This window comes from Rhipicephalus sanguineus, chromosome 5 (assembly GCF_013339695.2).
Source record: "Rhipicephalus sanguineus isolate Rsan-2018 chromosome 5, BIME_Rsan_1.4, whole genome shotgun sequence".
Lineage (NCBI taxonomy): Eukaryota > Metazoa > Arthropoda > Arachnida > Ixodida > Ixodidae > Rhipicephalus > Rhipicephalus sanguineus.
The window spans coordinates 32,471,469-32,493,732 of NC_051180.1; the positions used below are offsets into that span (position 1 = coordinate 32,471,469).

The 22,264-nt window shown below is 44.1% G+C and overlaps 1 protein-coding gene across 2 annotated transcripts in view; it reads left to right on the plus strand.

Annotated features, from left to right (window-relative positions):
* Positions 1-21,736, plus strand: part of LOC119393436 (uncharacterized) — a 220,306-nt gene extending 198,570 nt beyond the window's left edge. The window contains exons 3-9 of one of the 2 annotated variants that reach the window (XM_037660453.2): positions 45-142; positions 4,267-4,427; positions 5,252-5,406; positions 9,580-9,658; positions 11,304-11,454; positions 12,131-12,281; positions 14,658-15,456. In XM_037660453.2, coding sequence (XP_037516381.1) covers positions 45-142; positions 4,267-4,427; positions 5,252-5,406; positions 9,580-9,658; positions 11,304-11,454; positions 12,131-12,281; positions 14,658-14,839 — 977 coding nt within the window. In that variant the 3' untranslated portion in view covers positions 14,840-15,456. Of the gene's footprint in view, positions 1-44; positions 143-4,266; positions 4,428-5,251; positions 5,407-9,579; positions 9,659-11,303; positions 11,455-12,130; positions 12,282-14,657; positions 15,457-21,542 lie in introns of those variants that run through there. The other variant, XM_037660455.2, reaches the window with a different exon arrangement.
* Positions 21,737-22,264: the final 528 nt, after the last annotated feature.

Genomic DNA, 22,264 nt, shown 5'->3' on the forward strand with positions numbered 1-22,264 from the left:
TTTCTTCGTCAATTCACGTGACTGCTCTTACATCTACACCGCAGATTGTCAGCCACGAGTGTCGCCAGGAAAGGCAACGTTCGTTTTGCCGCTGGACAACATCTATGCTTGCGGAACGACAAGAATGCACAACAAGCTCACGGTAAGCAACATCATCTGCCACTAATGGATCCTTATGACAGAAATTACAGTGTAGACAGGGAACTCTTTCTTCAAAACGCCGATTTTTCTCGCCTCTGTACGTTAATATTATTATTATTATTATTATTATTATTATTATTATTATTATTATTATTATTATTATTATTATTATTATGCATCAAAATGCATGTAATATTAATGATTGCGAAATAGGACAAAGAGTAGAATCAGGAAGACCATTGAAAAAAAATGCGGGAGGGGGAAGAAAGACATTAGGATAAAATGCTTTTCATCACTTCACGAAATGGAAGCCATAAGTCAGTTTTATCTGCTGTCTAGCACTGTCGCTGTAAGCCTTTTTTTTTGTTTTTATTAAGCATAGACTCGTGTGGGTTTTGTGTGTTTGTTTTGTCTTGAACGATGTCACGGAAGTTTACTGTTCGAACCTATGCTTATATTCGGGCAGCGTAGTTCCAGTGAATTATTAAATCCAACGCACTCTGGCAGATTAAGCCAGTTAATTGAAATATGACATCTGTTCATCGGTGTTTGTTTAAACTCTAGCTCGCATATTTATCCCACTCTTTTATTGCGCGATTTCATAGCTGTAGCCTCAAGCTAAGCTCCAACTTACAGTGTTGTTGACAATCTCGTGACTCAGCGCTGTTTATATTAAGCCTGACAGACAGCGAACTGCGATGACACACTTCTGGTCTACGTCACTGCCTTGTTTGAGTTTGTGAGGCGTAGGTGCACGAAGGACTGTTTACTGGAGAAAAGACACACACATAAATAACCGAATATTGACTGAACGGGTTCTACCGGGCGCCTCTTTTCCATAAACACCCGTCGAAACCTGTCATTTGTAAGAACATTCTCAAAGACTGAAAGTCTTTCACCCTTATCTGGGATAGTGAGACGCCCACGCATAAAATAATTTTAGCTGAGCGCCGCAGGCTCACGTCGAAACTGATACGACAAAATGCTTCGGCTGTTGTCGATGTGGATGTTTGAAGCATACCGGTTCTTCCTGTCTGCATCGGAAGTGCGCTTGACTACAAGACGGACCGGGACACCGGTCCGTCTTGTAGGCGCAGATTCTCTGATCGATAGGACGGTGCATTGTCACGCTAGTTACGTGCACTCTTGTAGAAGCTGTGACAGCTGGAAGTGCCGTGCAAAGAGCCGAAAGGGACGGGAGTTGGCGATATTCTAAACATCGACTCAGCTTGACTAGAGCATTAACGAAACGATGACTCGAAAAATGAGGTGCTGTTATACGAGTAAATGAGATAAATTTGGTGGAAGTGGTGGTGCATTGGGTTGTCCGATCTCTGTACAGCAATTAACTGGCAAACGAAGCAGTAAAAGTAACAGCAGCTGCAGAAGAAGAATGACAAACGTAAGTATGCGGTGCGTGTTTTCGATTTTGCTTTGTCATGCTGAGGCGGGGTACTTGTAGTAGGTCAACCTGGTTGAGGCCTGTTAATAATAAGGATAGCAAAATTAATCCCAGTTAGGTGGTTAATGGTCTAAATCCTATACATCTTCGTATTCTTAGCCGTTCTTACTCGATTGATGTTGTGGCTGAACGCAACTTAGGGAGCTGATCAAGAAACGCGGCCAGTTTGCCGACTTGTGGTTGGTTGCCAGCAAGCAAGCAGCATCATAAAAGCAGGGTAAAAGAACAGAGAATAAAAAAAAGGAACGAAAGCAAACCCGGCCAACAATAAATAACCAAGTAGCGTTATTCACAAGCCGCTGTTATGATACCTTTAAGCCTGTTCACCGCTTATAGGTAATGGATTTTTCTGGTAAAATTGTTGATTGTCAATTAATGACCCATTATCGAACGGCTTCAGCATATTTTAACGATTGCCATTGAATTTTATTTCTTTGTACACTTGCTTCGAATCTGCATATTTAACAGCAGAATCGGCTAAGCACGGTCAAAGGAAACGAACACTCTAAAGTGAAAGTTAATTGTACCGTAAATGAGGCCGTATTTCGCTTTCGAACATTGCAGATGTAACCAAATTATCTTCGGGCAATTAGTCACAGTTCTTTCAAGTGTACCAGCTTTTTTCTCTTATATTGGGTGTTGACTTGGGCTGGTTAGTTACCCATAGTAACAAATTAACAGCGCGAAGAAAAAGATGGGGGCTGACCACTGACCCTTTCTTTGCCTTTGTCATCGTCTCTACTGCTGTTTATTTGCTGCCAAGCATTTTACTGCACTTGTCAGAAATAGCGGCATTGTCATAATAGTACTGTTACGCCTTGGCTAACATATTACTTTGGTATGCACGCCGTTAATGCAGAGAACCGCGAATTTTGAAGAAAAAAGCTATGTACGAAAATCTTTTATAAGTGGGCATGCAGCATTGTCGCTATATATATATATATATATATATATATATATATATATATATATATATATATATATATATATATATATATATATATATATATATATATATATATATATATATATATATATCTGCTCAAAAAGTGGGATATAATCTTACGATAGGTGGACCCATCTTTGTCAGAGGGTTAAATTTGGATCGTTTGTAGTTGACGTCACGTGGTGTCGCTGCGGGTACCTGCCATCATCTTCTTTTGCGGATGAATGGGTACCGGCAGCAACAGCACGTGAAATAAACCACTAACCCTCCGAAACTAACTCGCGAGCGATAACAAGGTGCCTTTTGACAGAGGTAGGTCCACCTCTTGAATCGCCGGCCAGTCATTCTGAGATACTCTGCCTCTGTCTATCCTGATTTCATTGCAAATGTGTTTCCATCTGTCGAATCGCGCCTTTACGTTGGATATTTGTTTATTTGGAGCAGCAGGTCCTCTTTATCGTAATTTTCTTTATTAGTTCGTACGGCTGGCCGCCGCTCTTTGGCAGGTGCTCCGAGGTGGCATCAAATAGCTTTCAGTTCTACGCGCGTCTCTTTGTCTAATAACTGGTGGTTGGCCCGTGGCTTTATCCAGTCTTCTTTAAATTTTAAGACAACGCATACGAACGGTAAACATAGGAAGAAATACACGGAAAGAACTTTTCGGTTTCTTTCTTCGTCTGGATTCTCGTTATTCGCGCTATTGTAAGGTCCCAAGTATGTTGTATTGTTTTGCCATATTTAGCCTTGTTTAGTGTTTCTCCAGCGTATTCAACCACACGCCGCAGGTTCACGTTTCGTGCGACGATTGAGAACCTGATGTCTGAATGTTTTAGAGGAAGAGCAAAGGAAGAGCAAATAGAAGACCTTTCAGGGAGACTAACAGTGAGAGACTTGATAACGCTGTGTGATTTATACTGGTGAACTACCCGCATATTGATCATAGGTGAACTAACACAGCAACTGGAAGCCACACCGACGCTCACTGCGATTTCCGGGTGTTGTGTTAGTTTACCCAAGCGGGAAAATGCGCGCAATGCAGGCAGACTAAATCGCACGCGCCGAGCGGTTTCCGGTTGCTGTGTGAGTTTGCCCATGTGTAGGCAGTATGTTCTTTTCTTCTTTTGCAGAACAGCGCCTTTTTATTTTGAATAAGTGGGAGCCCTGAAGTTACGTATGCACAGGTAGTGAATGTCTGCGCCGTGTGGACAAATATGCGCATTGCAGTAGTACGCGGATGGTGGCCTGTTCAAGGAACAGCTAACTAATGAAAATCACCGCCCAAGCAGTCCGTGCAGAAGATTAACCAGCGAAGCGGAAACGTGTGGCCCCGGCGTTTATCACTGGGTTCATCCCGACAGTTCATCAAAATCTTTGTGTTTCTTAATGCGAGCGGAAAGAACGACGTCAATGATGGCGCAGCCAATGGCGTGCCTCTATTTATATTTCATTATTTTTGCACTCGCTCCGCACTCCCACCTGCTTTTCAACATACACGCTATGCGCGCGCGCGAGAGAGAGAAAGAGAGAGAGAGAGAGAGAGAGAAAGAAATGCAACTTTATTTAGGGAAATTTGATTTTTCACGGAGAGGTGACGTTCAGGCAGCGTCTGACGGCGTTTACGCGTATATAGTACGGACGAATTTTGGTTTCGCCTAGTCATATACAACTTTGTTGCAATAATGTCGCTGTGTTATACTGACTACACTTGTGTGTGCAGGGCCAATGGATCTACTACCACCGGATCATGGTGGAGACGCCCGGTGAGGAGACGCAAGTGATTCTCGCCAAGTGCGTCCTCCCAGGGGGTTTCAACCAAAGCATCACGTCTCGTGGACGCGCTCGTCGGGAATCGCTTCCATTCGACCTCATCGAGCCCGAGTGAGTCGAGTCGACTCAGTCGACATAGACGCTCGAGCTTTTGTGGCTGAGACGAGGCAGTCTTGGAGGGCATTCACACCGGTTAGTGACAGAGGTCGCACGACCGACAGCGATCCACGACAAAGTGGTTACACAAGGTGACCGATGCTCACATCTCCGAGTGCAACGGCTTCGCCTCCATGCAAAATAAGTACAGGCCTTGCTACTCAATAATATTGAGTTCGGTAGGATTGCGTCTGGAAAAATTGAGAAGTGGGGGTCTAGTTGGATACCTAAAAAGGATAGTGGCCTTACAAAACAACAAATGAAAATGCCCTGTCTGTGCCGTGATACAATCGCAAGCTGCCTCAAGACGTAGGAATGGAGATGCGCTGTTAAAGTAACAAAACCGATATGTATTGATGAAACAGCCCACAAAAGACACAATCACACACACATACAAACGACGTAAACACAAGCGCTGTCTCTGCGTGATTGTATATTTTCTGTTCTGCTTCATCAATATCATGGCTCACCAACTAGCCCATCAGTACGTATTTTAGGTGACAAAAAAGAGTTGCTTCTCTACCGGAGCGTGCATTTGAGACTAGACTATCTGCTGCCGATCGCTTTGAGACCAGGTTGATCACGCGATTCCTCTGAGTTGCCGGTAGGAACGTTACGTTATAATATTATGCACTCTTGTCTGGGCTTTGGTTCGTGGTGCTCCCACAGGAACTGGCGTTGTCTCTCGCTGACCGCTCCGCGCTGGCGAACAGCGTTCTGCCTTGTTGTTGATAACCTATTGTCTCGTCTTTGAGCTGAAAAGCGGTACCGCATCGCAGGCACCTGAACATCACCGAGTATATCGAGGCCCGTGCACCCGTTCCCTACCTTGACGTGGCGATCCGGCAGAACGGCCGCGTGCTGGACACCACCCTCAACGTGCAGCCGGGAACGCCGCTGGAGATGCTTGTATTCTTGGACCCAAAGAGCAGAGGTATGAATGCTGCCTGCTTGCGCCTGTCACTATATCAGAAGCAGTTTGCCGAATTTTAAAAGTCTTTATTTTAGGCGCTTTTTTATTTTACAAAACACCGGACTGTGTGGGCTAGTCAGCGCGTTTTATCGCTGTAGGTGGATTGTTTTTAGGTCATGACTCCCCTTCTTTCAATTATTTCTTCTTTAGCGCCTAACAGTGACTAATTTGCAGCTTCGCTTCAAAGGTTGAATCACTGACAGCGATGGTAAGGTTGAGTGTAGCGCTTGAATCCACGGACGGCGTTCCAACCATTCGCATCTGTGACCACACGCAGGTGCGATATGAGCGATTATGCCGCAATTTCTGGCACCACTAAATGCTTCAGCACAAGGTGTTAGGCTCCTTACAACGGCGTAATATGTGATCAAAAGAATTTTTACCATTGTGAGCAGCATTCAAGAGTATGGAAAAGTTAGCCTAGCAACATCCATACATATATATATATATATATACAGGGTGTCCCAGCTATCTTTAGCCAAGGGTTAAAAATACAATATTAGAGGCAGGCGAGTGAAATTACTTGCAAATTGCTGACAGCCACCTTGCGCACTACAGATAATTTTTTGTTTTGTAATTAACTAATTTGTTAATTAGGACGATTTAACTAAATTGTTAAATATTGACTTTAGGCAAGAAATGCTGCTTGCAAAGTTCGAGAGTGTCCTCAAAAACCCCAACTGCATTATTTGCGATAAAGAAAGTCTCACGTATACCATTTCTTCCCAAGCTGTAAAGAAAGTCCGCGAAATACAAAAAGAACCACGTGACTAGCGCCCTCGCGCGCCGCGAGAATGCTGCCCTCAGCCGTGGTTTGAGCGAACGAAATCAGTTGCGGCCGCGACTCGGTGTCTCCGTTGCAGCGGTAGGCCGATAAGTTAAAGGTGGTTTCTTGGCCCGCGCTCGCTACAACTTGCACCGTCACGCGCGCAGCTGGCTGGCAACGGGCCAAGAAACCACCGCCCACTTATAGGCCTACCGCTGCAACGGAGCCGGCGAGTCCCGGCCGCAGGTGATTTCGTTCGCTCAAACGTCGGCTGATGGCAGCATTCTCGCGGCGCGCAAGCGCGCTAGTCACGTGGTTATTTTTGTATTTCGCGGGCTTTCTTTACAGCTTGGAAAAAATGGTATACGTGAGACTTTCCTTATCGCAAATAATGCAGTTGGGGTTTTTGAGGACGCTCTCGAACTTTGCAAGCAGCATTTCTTGCCTAAAGTCAATATTTAGCAAATTAGGAAAATCGTCCTAATTAACAAATTAGTTAATTACAAAACAAAAAATTGTCTGTAGCGCGCAAGGTGGCTGTCAGCAATTTGCAACTGATTTCACTCGCCTGCCTCTAATATTGTATTTTTTAACCCTTGGCTAAAGATAGCTGGGACACCCGGTATATATATATACGTAGCGCTACGTCGACACTGATAGCAAGAGTTTGCCTGGAGGTTTCGTAAATATAATCACTATCGTAATGTGAAGTTTAACCTAATTTTCAACTAATGTGCGGTGATCCCATTTAAGCTTCTGGAGGTCACTCAGGAATACTAATATTGCCAAATAGTGGCATAAATGATCTTCTAGTTACCCACAAAGCTATACAAAAATTGAGGACGAAATATTAATTTGGCACAGTGGCTGGACAACAAGTTCAGCACCTACTTGCAGCGCATGCGCCATTAAATGATTTTTAAGCCAGCGTTAATGGCAATATCTGCCGGTCCTCTCGCTTCTTTACAAGAGCTCCAGAATGCCGAAGGGGGAGGAGGGGGCAGTCGTTCGCTAGTTGCTTGCCTCCTGTCATCATAAACGCCCCTAGTTAACATCCCATTCAAATTAGTCTTTGCGTGGTCAAGCGTGTCCTAATAAGCATACCGTTGGCGTTCGAGCACGCCGGACTCACTGCGAACTTCCTCGCCTGGAAATTAGCTAATTAGTGCTTGATTGCTGCTCGGCGTTCTATCTCGCTCCATGAATGCGTCGCTTTCGACCAAAGTGAGCGCATCACTGGCCTCCCGACGCGTCTTCGTTGAAAACTGTGGCGTCTATTTCGTGGCGTCATTGCCTTTGCAGGTTAACTGTAAGGGGTTATATGATGAAGCCTTTACAGCGGCTATTTATAAACAAGCAATGACGGCCAAACATTTATTAACGCGATAGCGTTAAAGAGCTCGTTTCGCAGTAATTGCAGTGTCCGCGGCGTCGGCGGCGTAGTCATAGTCGTCGTTTGTGAGTGAAAAGTCGGCATTGTCCGTGAGCGAAAATTCGAGATAGATGCAAATTAATAATAAGAACTGTTCAGTTCAAGTGGGAATCGAACCCAGGACCTCTGCGTGGCAAGCAGGTGCTCTACCACAGAGCCGAAAAAAAAAAACACTATATGAATAGGGATGGGCGAATATTCGGGCGTTTCGAATATACTAAGGTAGCCGAATTCGCTTCGATATGAATTTAGATTATTCGAAATTTCGAAGTATTTGAAATCAACGAATATATGTATATGGTTGACCACACCTAACTCCCTGTAAAGGTGGTTTCACTGCAGCGTTCAATTGTTGTGCCATGTAACCACCTAAACAGGGGAAACGTGCACTGCCGCGAAGCCACACTTCAAGGTTAAATGTACATATATATTTTTTTGAGTTTAAAAGCGTGTTATATGGGCTTATGTGCGCTAAGTCTAGTACTTTTTAAATTTTAACGTATTGTACCACTTATAATTTGCACCCTACTGCTATTCAAATTTTTATATTATTGAAGGTTTCTTCCACTTTATTTCAAACCAAAAAAGTTGCATTCACTCATACCTAGTTCCAGTTCTTAAAAATATTGTGCAAGGGTCATGACGAAAATGCTCATTTTTCTTAATAATATGTGGTAATAATTTACTATTCGCCCATCACTTCATAGGACTGTGATGTAGTAGGAGGAGTCTCCTTAACGCACGTGATATTGCGTGGCAGAAGCGTAGACTAACGCCAGGCGTCAAAGCATGTGAATTGCGCAGCGAGTGGTTGGTTTAAAAGTCCACCAATTACAAAGCACACAGGCATAATTAATTATCATTATCAACAACAGCATCAACAATGTGTGCAGCTGCGAAGGTGCACGTGTTTCCTTACGGACGCTTAGTGGTTACTTCGCAAACTCGCAAAAGGAATAATTATGTGGTCGTGGTCACTTCACGACGGTACTTGCAGTAGACATTCTACCATAGTTTGAAAGGGCCAGTTTACAGACGCGCATACATCCCTGTCCTTGCGGCATGGTTTAGGTGTACACTGAGAAGCGATGCCATGCAGGGTAGCGATTGAGAAGGCGGTGCGAACATGGTTCGATTACGCAGTCGCGTTATACTGTTCACGGCGAAGTTCAAGCGTCCCCCAAGTTTTTGCGTTCTTGTGAACAACAACAACAACGACGACGACGACGATTACGACGACGACAGCAGCGGCAGCGACGAACACGACGACGAAAGCCGACGTTTAAACGCTGGCGTGCTGTCGTCTAGCAGGTCAACGCGACAGTTGCGTGTACGGACTACACGTAGAAGTGTAGAGGTCCTGCAGAGTCGTAGTCTATGTCTGGCTACAAGAACCACGAAACGGTGTCGATGCACCGTATGCGCTTCGCTCAATCAGCTATAGTAGGATACAACTTGAAAAGTCCGGAGAGGCCCCGCCCGAACGCGTGCTCACCACCAGTCCGGCTTATGACGTCAGTCCAGAGATCGCGCCCATTGGTGCGGGCTTGTGTGCATAAAATGCCGCGGACTTCTAAAGTTGTGTCCGACTATAGGTGGCCTATATAGTCATGGTAGCGTCCTGCGTTTGCATGCGTCCCCCTTTGTACGCAAGACCCCAGAACCATATTAGCGTTCCTGCTGGGCATTTGCATGAATGCACTGCCTGCTTTTCACATCGAAATGGGTCAAACGTGGTATGTGTTTAGAGCTACTAAAGCGTCAAACCACACGTGTAAGTTCCTCCGAGTATTCTGTTGAACTGCCAAATGTTATCACGCTTGAAAGTATTGGCGTCAAAGAAGTCACGAAGCAGCCATACAGAGCAGAAAACGTTCTGCTGCTTCTGTAAAGGCTGACATTCTTAAAGTTCATCATTGCTTTCATGTTTTTGCAGGCACCTATGGCATCTTAACCAGTTACCTGAAAGTCACAGATAGCGCCAACAAGCAGGAAGAAGTGATCGTCATGAATGGGTGAGCACAGCGTGCGAGGTGCAGATAAGTGTGGCTGCACAAGGGACGTTCACTGTGACACCATGTCACGTGATTCAGGACATATATTCTACATTTTCGCCATTATGTATATGGGTTTCTAAAGAGAATACCACTCCACTTTTTTTTTTTTTCAGGCGGTCTAACAACCTTGCGTAATGGGGACCAAATCTAAACGCTACCTAAAAGTTTAGGTCCCATAAAGGTCGGGCCCGGCTGTTATGACACGATAGATAACTGCAACATTTCAATACTAGCGGATATCCTCTGAAACACAAACGACCCTTGCTAATAAATGTCAATTTAATGTTATGCTTCGATAAAACTTTGTACATCGCAGTCACTTTGGTTAAAAGCTAAGATTCCCTACACGTAAAGAATATGAGTTGCAAAAGAATGAAAGAGATCGTGCTTGACTTTGTGAGTACAACAACGCATGCACGTTCAAAAGAACACGTCACCTGAACCAACACCGCTACGGTACCAGAAAGCGTGCATGCTTAGTGTCGTCGCTCTGTGATGAAATGCCAACATTCACTGCTGATGGAGATCTAGAGACGCGTAGCGTGGTTATACTTTTTACGCGACCTCAGCTTTCGCAGTAATAGCGTCTGACATATTTGATGACGTCATGGTTAAGCCGCCGAGGCATTGCTTTTTCGTACGCTTTGCACACTCCCGCTCGGATTAGTTCGTGGCGCAAGGGTCTGCCGTCATGTGCTTTTCGCCTGTGGCTGTTTGCAGTAAGATCAACTGACATTACCGAACTTGGCGTCTGATATTGCGAAGTGTGCACTCGTTAGAATTGTAAATGACATGTGCACGAAAAAAAAGAATGCTGGTACTTTCGCCATGAGAAAGCGAATGATGGACTCTGCGGCCCTAATAGAGAGGTCTTATCCATATTTAAGTATATAATTAGGAGTGGCAGATTACCTATGCATAAGCGAATTGCGTAGGCAACTTTCAAACGCCGGAGAAAGATTTTCATCAATCTGCCGCAGCGTAAGCATGACGATTCGGATTAGATATTAAGCATTCCATCGCGTGTCGTATCGTCAAAAGTAATCAAATCATTGTCGGAGACAGAGAAAAAATGTCAGCGATTCTAATAACACGCAAGAAAAGAGAAGAAAGAAAGCCAGACAAGAGTCGCCTTGTTTACTCAATATGCATGGACGAATATTTATTTATTTTTGGCTGTTTCGGGGAGAATGATAATTTCTGTGAAGGTAAACACGTGTGCATCTTTGCGTGATGTGCACAGCTTACTTTTTTTGCTTCGCATAGTGGTTTATGACTATAAAAAATTGACAAATTCAGGTTGACAGTTAGGTTTATGGCGATTTCAACAAACTGCACATTCTACATTAGAAGCAATGTCTAGAACTGAAATAAGGAAATATCACTGAGGAATGATATATTAGCGGTAATTTTGAGCAACATGCCCCCGTGATATCAACAGTATAAAGTGCCAGCAACAGCGTAGGTTTCAGAAGTACTAATACTTTTTTTCGAATTGATGAAGTGCCAGCTTTGAGTATCAAATAGGGCTTGCTGGAACGGCATAGCAGCGGACTTGTGGAATAAGGATGATAATAGCGACTTTACCTTTACTGTGTTTCAGGTGCTCCATCGACCCATACATTTTCGGTAACTTCGAGACACTCGACGGTGGCGACACACTTTCAGCCAAGTTCAGGGCCTTCAAGTTTCCCGAGTCGAACTACGTGCTCTTTGTCGGAACCGTCAACGTGTGCATCAAGGAATGCAAGGGCGTAAGAGAAGCATCCCACGTGCCTTTTCATTTTTGAATTAGGTCATCCTTGACTTAGATGTCTGGTCGTCGCATTCGCGCGCCCTGGTGTGTTCCTTCGGTGAACTTCGTGTTTCGTCGCGCTTCCCATGCGAATCTCAGAGTCTATGTAGACAGACGCGCGTGGTTGAGATCGGCTCCGCAAGGTGCCGCAACGATCACAACTGGTCACATGAAAACCGTCTGCTTTTTCATTGAATTCATTCAATTAATTTTAATCAATTATCCTCACAGTAATTGGCTCTTATCTTAACCTTTGCTCCGATGTCATATGTATCCTATAAAACTCTTAACCTGAACCAGAGCCGTTGCTTTCGTTACAGCTTTATTTTTTTGAACACATTTTCGGAATATTCGGAAATCCGGAAGTAAATTCTCGACCGGAAGCGCTTGGAACTGAAACGAAAGTGTCACTGGTTGCTCGTGACACTAAAAATAACGCTCTATTTTCTGACTATTGCTCCACTTTTCGTAACTATGCCGAGCATACTTAGTTTACATGGAGTGGAACAAAGTTGGTTGCCACTCTCATAGACGAACCTCCGATCATTGTTTGCTATAAAAACGTGTTCACTGTTGCTGCCGCAAGTGATAGCTCTAAGCGCAAAGCTGTTCGTTTCACTTCCTTTCTTGCTCAGGTTCCGTGTGGCAACGATCAATACGGCTTCGGTAGAAGGAGGCGTTCCATCCCTCCAGAGATTCCGAACGACCCCAACAAAGTCTTCGAAGTGGAACTCACCACGTTTCTCAAGGTTCAATACAGGGACGACCTATTCACGCTCAAGAAAGGTAAGCTTATAGTTCCGGAAGTGTGGAAAAGTCGGCTGATGCCGTTTCCTATAGTACTCTTTCCAAACTGTGCTTTACACTAAAGACACACCATATCACCTGAAGCCTTTGGCTATAATCCAAGGCGAAGTTGATAATTCTGTTGCTACGGCGGTGTTGGATATAACAGAATTGGATCGGTTTTGTTTTAATACACCCTCATTACTTTAGACACGCCATAGCTCAAAATTTTGTAACTACATTGTTATGAATGTAAATCCTCTGCTGATTCGCACGACTAATCTTCGCTACGCTAAATAGAGCAGACGTACATCTCGTGTTTGTTGAACAATAACTTTTCGGTCGAGACGTCCTGTTTCAACACAAAATCGCAGTCGTTCACTTGGTTACCGAAGAGATGTGGAGCAATTGGAATTTTTTTCACAAAGGTGCCATCACATTTAGAAGTATTTACATTAAACCTAATTCGCATTACCTAAAATTTTGGTAATCAAGGAAACGCAGATAACGCAGCAGTATTTCCCCAATGACAAAATTCACGGGGTAAAAATCGCGGCCAGAATTAGCACATGTTCTCACTTTTGCATGGAGTGCAACTGCCGTTTGATGGACGTGCATTCTTTGTATGGTCGTTTGCTCTGCGTTCACCTTTCATGCATGGAAAATGTAAAGCCGCTCATACTCGCACTTTAATAAGTGCAATAACGTAATAGCGCTGATCATCATCAATGGATGTTATCTCAAGTAGAGCGCCGATTTAAATATGCAGACATATAAACCAAATAATACTTGTGCATGATATCACAGGGCTGTTCTCACGACACAGTGGAAGCTTCACTGGGAATTTTCTCTGACAGATCACTACTCCGCCTTGAAAGCCCTGACGAAGACAAACCCTCTTGTTAAAATGTTCGCTTCATTCACATTCTTTAACTGCTTTTAATAACCTGAACAAGAGGGCGCCAGCAATGCACTTTCATTGTGCTGCCGCTTGTTTTAAGTACTAAATATATAAGCTACATACAATTTACTCTTTTAAGCTGCCTGTCTGCTTCTAACCAATTTACCATTATTCCTCGCTTTCCTGAGCGGCCATTCGACAGGGTCGCTTCGCTTGCCTTCGTAATATCGCATTGCATTGCACTGGTGGCAGGAAAGAAACATGCTAACACTGTAAACGCCAAGCACTGCATAATGTAAGCAGCTAGTGTCAAGTTATTCACTATTCACAGATGCATACAATTTTTCCGAACGCTTTTTGATATTGGAAAACTTTGATATTGCATAGCTTTTGTTAAGTTTCGTTATTTGGGCATGCACCAGTTTATTGCTGTCTATCAATAATTAGCAGGTACGCTTTCGGTTTAACAGTGCGTAATGTCGCTTCCAGCTGAGGTTAAGACGTAACTACATCAGCGATACAATTGAAAGCTCCAGCTCGGCACGATTGACATGGAAGCGACAGTGGTCATCGTCATTTTTGTACCAAACCTTCGATGTTCACACTGTCTTCATGTACTTGTATTTACGCATTAGCCGCAATAAGTGCGAGCCGACGGCTTACCGTTCCGCAGTTCAGCGCAGTGGCGTTCAACTCTTGTCCAAGCCGATGACGTAGAGCGAAAATAAAAAAAAAAAGGAAGGCCGAACGGAAGTTTAGATAATGCGCAGTTGAAAATACGTCCCGCTAGGCTTTGAAACGTGCTTTTCTTATTCTTTTTGTTATTATTTGATATGCGTACACAAATACACAAGGACACTGAGGAAAACAAGGACAGAGCAGGGTGACAACTGTCGCCTAGAGGGGCACTACGCTTGCCTACTCTTTCGGGAGGAGGGAAGAGGAAAGGAAGATGGAGGAGAGAAAGAGGAAAGAAGATAGGAAAGTAAAGAAAAATATGGCGAATACTTGTACAAAGATGGGTAAAAACACGAAAAAAAGAAAAAAAAGAGAACAGCCGTCCACAAACGGGTTGCCAGATCCGTTTGGTTCATAAAAATCAGCAGAGCTCGATAGGCCTGGTCACGTCGAGCAGCACATCCTCTCGGTAAGAGATAATCGAAGGGTCGCACACTTGCATGAAATCACTCGATGTTCCTTAATCAGGAACGTCCGTTGCGTAAAGAGTGCGGGACACATTAATATAAGATGCTCAAGCGTTTCGCAGAAGCTACAAGATGCACACACCGGACTGTCCACACGTCCTTGATGGTATAAGCATTCGCGCACCAACACAGAAGGGGTGCATGCTTATGTAATTTGGAGCGACGAGGCAAGCCACGACCACGAACACGGGGAGGGATAACATGAAGCAGAGATTGGCGCACTCCTTGAAACAAAGCTTACGAGCTTCTCGCATTGCTTGGCGTTTGCAGGGTCCATATCGGGCGAGTTCGACGCTCGGACGGCCAACCAGCTGCCGCTCAAGCAGGACGGGGACACGTCCTTCCTGGATCGCTCCGCTGCCGGTCGTTGCTGCTGCTTCTGCGCGCTTCCTCTGCTTGGCCTGGTTTTTGCGGTCGCTTACTCGCGGGCGACGCTCAGGCTTTCCTTCTGATCACGCAACGCGCGATTCGCTGGCCCCACTTTTACGCCGAAAACAACGCTTCGGGCCACCGACCTTTGCTTGCGGTGACTCCCGACGCGCCGGAGAAAGAAATTCTGTTCCTGAAAAAGCATCATCGCGTTGACCGCATTTGAGAGAAAGGCGCGAAGTCTGAAAGTAACGTTGTTAAACGGGGCTAGTTGATCCCCATATTTATGAGTTTGGTTCGTGTTACCAGCGGAGTGTAAACGGAACACGAAGAGGAGCAGTAGACGGCACAAACGCTGGTGGTATTTGTGGTTGTGGCGTCTGCATCTTGCCTGCCTGTTCCGTCGATATCGCGATAGTGTTACGGACCGCCATCTTTGAAAACGTGCCCAATTTTCAAGTCATATACATCTGCGTGTTAAGATGCCAGTTAGCTTTCTGAAAGATCTTAGAGAAAGGCACGTCGGTGGCGGCTCGCGCGAACTACGCTTTTGACAAGCTCAGTGTTAAGAATATTTGTTTTTACTGGATTTACTTACTGGTTATTCGATCATAAAACAAGGTAAAAAGAAAGCAAGAAAGAAGCAAATTAGTTGAAATCGACAAGATGCACCCCTCCTGTGAGCCCTGCCCTCCCCCCCCCCCTCAAAAGTGAACTAATAGTCTTAAAAAAGAAATAAAAAAGAATGCGCAAATTCAAAACCCACTACTTGAAGCAGTTTCTGGGCTCCAAGAACATCGAAAAAAAATCGCGTTAAAGGATTTCCACGCCTCGCGTCACGCATATTTGATAGTTAACGGCGGAATATCCAAAATTTCATCTGCTCCTTTCACCTGTTTACTGTTGAAACCTTCCACGAGACACCTCAATCAATTACAAACAACTGCTTCATTATTTTTTGCTTCTAAGGCTCTTGCGTGTCGTTTGTTATTTTAAGCGTAGTCAAAGTCGGCAAATAATCAAAGGAAATTTGTTTCTGTCACTCGAATTTCTTACGCCGTCAGGGTCAACACAGTGAAGCTTTTTTGTTATGAAATGAAGTCAGTTGGTGTGAGTGTGTGTGGAACTAATTATAGATAGCTTTGTTCCCGAGCTGTACCATTGTCTTTTTTGCGTCCATCACGTTACGATTCGATGTGCGCTGGTCGTTTGTGTATCTGTTCTGTTTGTACGCGTCCTTTCAAGCGCGGTGAAAGTACGTCACTGCGTCAAAATGGAGGCAGCTATATTGTACTTATGCGAAATGTGAGATTTCTACCGTAAGTGTTTTTGTGCCGTTATTGCTCATCATTCACTTTGCAGCTTTCATCACGAACGTCAGTCACCCCCCTTGCTCCTTTCGCCAAAAATAAATCGCCAAAACTACAATACCGCTGTGGGTAAAGTTAACACTGATATTAGTAGCAACAACAACATCGACAGGATAAGCAAAACAAAGCTCTTCGCCGATTCCACGTACGTGGAAATATTCTTTTTATATATATATGTAGCTATTCTCCGTCTTCTATTTTGAAAGTCATACCGTTTCAATGCCGTAATGGCACTCCTTCATGCAAATTCAGTCATGACAAAAAAAATAATAAAAGCGACACTTGAGAGCTCTCACAACAACGTTAACAACACTCGGGGAGAACAGTACTAACAGAAATGGAAGCACATTGCTCAACATGGAGAGTATAAAACCGATTTATATACGCAGGTAATTACTCCATAACTTAAACATACGCCAAAAGAAGAAGAAATCTTGTATTAGCTTGCCAGTTCTCATAATTACCGCTAGTCCTCGAAGAAAAATATCGATTTCCGGTTTATCGATGTTAACTCGCGTAAATTCCAATGAAACTGTTGCGCATACGTTAGCGACGTAAGAAGCGACACTTTGTATTCAGAACTCGTTGTGTCGAGTACGCTTAGAATATCTAGGAATCGAATCGGTTCACCTTTAGATGAAAGAATGGGGGAATACCGCTGGTTGATTAGATGTAGTCTGCGATTTCGAAGTTACACACCTCTCGCGCTGCCACTGCGAAAACCGATTCAGCACGCATTGGTGCAAAAGTTTAGGAACATTTCAACATATAAAGTCAAGAAGCACAAGCAAATGCAGAATACCGCTGAACAGATCGAAGGTGTGTGCTTGGGCAGTCGACTCACGGAACTATGCTAGCTCTTGTGGGCAGAATGAAGCCCACCGTGCGCCTTTGTCAGTGCGTATTGTACTAACAGCGCGACGCCACAAGGTGCAAAGAAAGAAACATGGAACAGGAGCGCTGAATACTGAAGTTTTGTTGTTGTTTTCTGTTGTTTTCCATATATATATATATATATATATATATATATATATATATATATAAACAACTTTGCAGAAACAAATGGAACAAAGCTACCTACGGCTTTCTCAAGAAGTAATGAAAGATGAATAAACGATTCTTCCATATTTAAAAACCTCAAGTCTGTCACGTTTGGCACCACATTGTGGGTACAAGGCGGCCGTTGATTCTACAGGCATAGTTTGGAGGAACAGAAGTGAGAAAGCTCGCCTTATTACTGAGGCTTGCCAGATAAAAAGCAGGTGAGGTATCGCGCAACAAAGCCGTCCATGTACTTTCATAACAAAAAACAAAAAAAATTCTTGTAGGAGTTTTTTTTTATTATTCTACAGTCTCCGTGGTTGCTGGTTTCTTTATCCTCCTTTACCACTTGTGGGCGTCGGAGCTTTGTTTCGGTGTTTTGTGCTTGGTTCTTCTTCATGTATGTGTCTTGTAACCATAACCTTCAATAGTGAGTCAGCGCTCTTGCCTTGTTTTCTTTTTGTTGTACTTTGCGACATCGCGCTGTTAGTATAGAACTGCGGTTCTCCCGTGCTTCCAGAAGCTTAAGAAGCGAGATTTCTTGAACCCCTGCGCCGGTCAGTCGTGTCAATAATCGCTGTAAGAACGTTAGAAAAGCCAGCATATTAGTGACAGGCAAGACGAAAGCATAATTTATAAAGCTATTCGCGAACAACATTGGAGGCTGGCCAAGAACAAATAGTTCTTATACGAACGGATAAATTTGTGAGCTCATCCATATGTGGTTTCATTGTCTGTACTTGATGGTTTAAGTAGCTGTTGTTCAGTACCTCTGAAGTTGATCGCGGTTTCACCTCGCTGCCGTGTCACGTGAGAGGCAGAGCTGCGTTCGTTTCGCTTATTTCTGTGCTAGGGCGTCTAAAACACGGACTCACACGCGTTCCCGTCCCTGTACAGACTGTAGCCGAGAACTTGTACAGTTTTCTAAAACTAACGAGGCGCGAAGCTGGAAATCATTGACTATCACCCACCGCTTTGCATAGCACCTTTTGTTTCCATTGAGTTTTGTCTTTTATTTTTATCTAATCACTCACCCGTGAACGCCGATATATGGTAAGACGTAGAAGAAGACGAGACATATTCATGGATTTGTTTTCCTGAACTTACTTGCCTCGTATGAACATTTATGTACGTTCTGTTTTGTTCATTTCGAAATTGATTAGCACCGAGCGCCAACTATGAAGTAAGCAGAGCTATGCTGTCGGTTGCCACGAAAGCTTTGAGAGGACAGTAGGCGCAGTCGCCAGTACAGTGCTTATTGTGCAGACTGTGGACTGTGAATATCTTGCGGTTTGCTCGAACGTGCTCAGGGATGGGACTCTTAAGCATTAACGTGGCAGTGCACAATGATGGACACGAGAAGCTTGGAACGAATGAAGACTTTTGAGAAAGTTAGCAGTAATCCTTGGAGTTACTGCCATGAGTTAGTACAGTTAATACCATGAGTTACTGTAGGGTCAGTCAGGTGGAAGCTGGGGTGCTCCTTTTAAAGTTTTAACCGCTTTGCAGAATTAAATACTTTAAATGTGACAAACATAGTGGTGCCTAGAGGAGATCATGGGTGCGTTCCACGCGTGCTCAAGCGTTTCTGTTAAGCAGATAGTTGCAGTCTTTCGCAGGCCTTGGTATGTGACTGAGATGTTGGAAACAGTCTTACAAAATTAAGTCTGCCTCCTCTCAAATGATATAAAATTTATTCTTATTAGTCCGGAAAATTGTCTAATGAGACTGTTTCTGCATTCGTGTGTACTTAGATGTAGAAATGGGAGTTTGCCCCGAGCTAAAGTTTGCTTTTAAGTTGTCTCGAGAAGGTACTAAAGAGGGAGTACCCGAAGGCTTCGTGCGTGGGACGTCAATGTTTCCGATGACCGTTGAACAACGAGTGCGGCGTGAGCTCTCAGAAATTTATTATTTGACTGAGAACATTTTTGCCACATTTGACGCCATTTGACGCCGCGACTCACAATCCCGCCACTTGTCAACGCACAAAAAGGAAGGTCTTTTAAGCCGCCCTGGCTACATTCGTTTTGGCCAACGTCCATCTGTCACGAAGTCATGTCCGAAGTTGCTGCGAGGCAGTATGCAGACTATAGTTCATTGAATTGATAGATGTTATCATGCTGCTATAGGTGTGTGAAGAGGAGAATCCTACAAATGTGGAGCCGATCTCTCTTTGGCTTTTTGGTAGGTAGGACGTACGACTTGCAGTTTCTGTTATCACATACAAGTAAACGACAAAAAATAAATAGACGGTGGTACGTGCAAGATACAGGTCCTTTAGCAGATACAGGTTAACACCACGACATTGGAAGAGAAGCTATCGCACATGCGACTAAGAAAGCCGCATGGCGAGAAGATCTCATCCCGGTGGGTGGCATATACAACACAAACTCGTGTTATGACGTACACAACACGAAAATTTGACATAGCATAACTTGCCGTAATATTCGTTCATGCAGTGTTTTTTTTTTTGCATATCTGTCAATAAAGATTTTTTTTTTGCCGATAGAAAAAAAAAACTATTTGGTGTAAGGCGTACGTCAACTTTGTCAAGGTCAAGAAAAAAGAAGAGAGATCCGGTACAATAATATTATCTGCATGAAATATTAGATAACAAAAGCGCAATCGTATTTCGGCGCAGCCTTCATATTGAAGCAGCGTCTGGTATCGCTTCGTGACATTGTTGACTCGCATATAAATACCCCGTGTCCGTTAACGCAGTAACATTGTGCCATTGCGTGCGTTCCATCATTATCATCGGCCAATGTCATCATCGTCAGCTGAGTCATCAGCGCAGCGCATTGCCAAATAACGATCGCGTCACGTGCTGTTTGTGTTCACTGTCGAGACAGCGCGTTAACTTTTAAACACTAAGCGCGTTTCGCGTGCGGCCCTTGTTTTCGAGTGTGTCGGTCTATTGACTGACGTCACTCATTGCTGTTCTCCCTTAACACTTGTACGAATAGTTAGTTGTACCTGTCTGTTTCCTCTACTGTATAGTATCGTCTTTTGTTTTTCTGTATGAGTCGTTACTACTGATTACATGTTTCTAAGTCTTCGAAATAAGTGTAAGTGAGTTTGTGTAGCGACTGATTTGCGTGTTTTTTTAGATTTATCGATATATACTCCGTTTCATGCATAGCGGGCAATGCACCCGACGGGGCGGTCTCGCGGTTATGGCACTCGAATATAGACTTGAAGGTCGCGGGATCGAATCCCGGCCGCAGCGGCCGCATTTCGATGGAGGCGTTATGTTAGAGGCCTGTGTACTTAGATTTAGGTGCACGTAAAAGAACCCCAGCTGGTCAAAATTTCCGAAACCCTCCACTACAGTGTCTCTCGTGTTCATATCGTGGCTTTGGGGCGTAAAACACTAACAATGATTATCTGTTAGTGCTCATTAATGTTGTGTATAACAAAGAAAACGAGCCCTTAAAATTAACACTTCTTTCCTTCATTCATAGCGAGGGTCTCGTTCTGGCAGACTTGATGCTTTAGGTAGTATGCGAGGGATTATTGGTCAGCTGCCAGCTGGTAATAAGTTCACGTGCTACGTGACGCCAACAGGCAGAAAAAGAGTGTTCCACACTCGCCGTCATGGCTACTGGCGGCGCTGACTGACGCTCCCACGTTTAAATGAACATATATGCCCTATAAAGTGGACGGAGGGATGGCCGCCGCGGTAGCTCAGTTGGTAGAGCATCGGACGCGTTATTCGAAGGTCGCAGGTTCGGCCCCTGCCCGCGGCAAGCTATCTTTTCGTCCACTTTTCTTTCTTCACATTTACCTTAAACTTACTACTAAAAACATCCCCTATACTTTCCTTGGCATTATTGTCTGTTAGTGCTCATTAATATTGTGTATAACAATTATTATCGTTATACGGCGTGCAATGCAGGGGAAGCGTGCGCAAGAAGTTCGCTTACGGAAACGTGTGTCTTGCCGCATCTCGTCATCAGTCATCGTGGTTGCAAATGCCCCCGCGGGTCTGAGTGTGGGGCACCACGATGAGCCACGAATGAAATAAAAAAATGCCCCAGAAAAGCAACGAAGATCAAAATGTTTAACGACAACGTATCGTCAGCCGTTTGCAATATTTGTTCATCTTCAAGCTGCGCAACCTTTTAATTTATGGCTCAGCCTAAATTGAGAGCAATTTCAAGCGTCAACTGGAAAAAACACCGAACTATTTTTTTGGTGCAGACTCAGCTACTGCGAGTAGTCACGCTAGCCTCCGCAGTGTTGCGCGATATGCATGAAACGGGGCATAGGGGATGTTTTGCAGCGCATTGCCTTTGTACTTTAATTGTTCAGTGTTTCGTTTTGTGCGCACTTCTATTTTTGTGTGTGCTTTTCTTTCTTCAATTTTTTGCAGGCGTTTTATTGAATGAGGGACGCCAGAATGAAAGCACGCGCGTCGGCCACGTGAAATTGCAGTAGCGTTTACATCCTGCTGACATTACTAATGTACATACTTTGGATGTTCCAAGAGTGTAGCGTTTGAGTGGTACTGGCAACTGAAATGCCAGTAGCCATGTGAAATAATAAAGAAACGCCTTAACATTTGTACGCGCAGTCTTTGTCTGACTTCTATCGATCCATCTTTGGGGGAGGTATATATCGAAAATATAAACTTGTGAAGTGTGAAGGAAAAAACAGCGCTACGAATGGACGAGGACTAAGGAAGAAAACACAACACAGGCGCTGTGTCAGCGCCTGTGTCGTGTTTTCTTCCTTAGTCCTCGTCCATTTGTAGCGCTGTTTTTTCCTTCACATTGATGAATCACCTACTAGCCCAAGTTTCTCTTCTTGTGAAGTGTACAAGAGAAAACAAGGTTGACTGCTGATTCTGGAAGAAGGCCTTTGGTCTGCTTTCACGACGGCATATTTGTCGACAGATTTCATGCGTGCGACATATTCCATATGTGCGTTTTGCCGTCACTTCCGTGATGGAAATTACGTCAGTGAAGCCTTGGTGGACTCCGGCATAAAACTCTTTTGTATTAAAGAACAAAAAGAACAAGTCAACGAACGCCTCATTATCTTCCTGTAAGGATTGACACTGAAATGAAGAGTCCGCTTCCACTGATGTTCTAG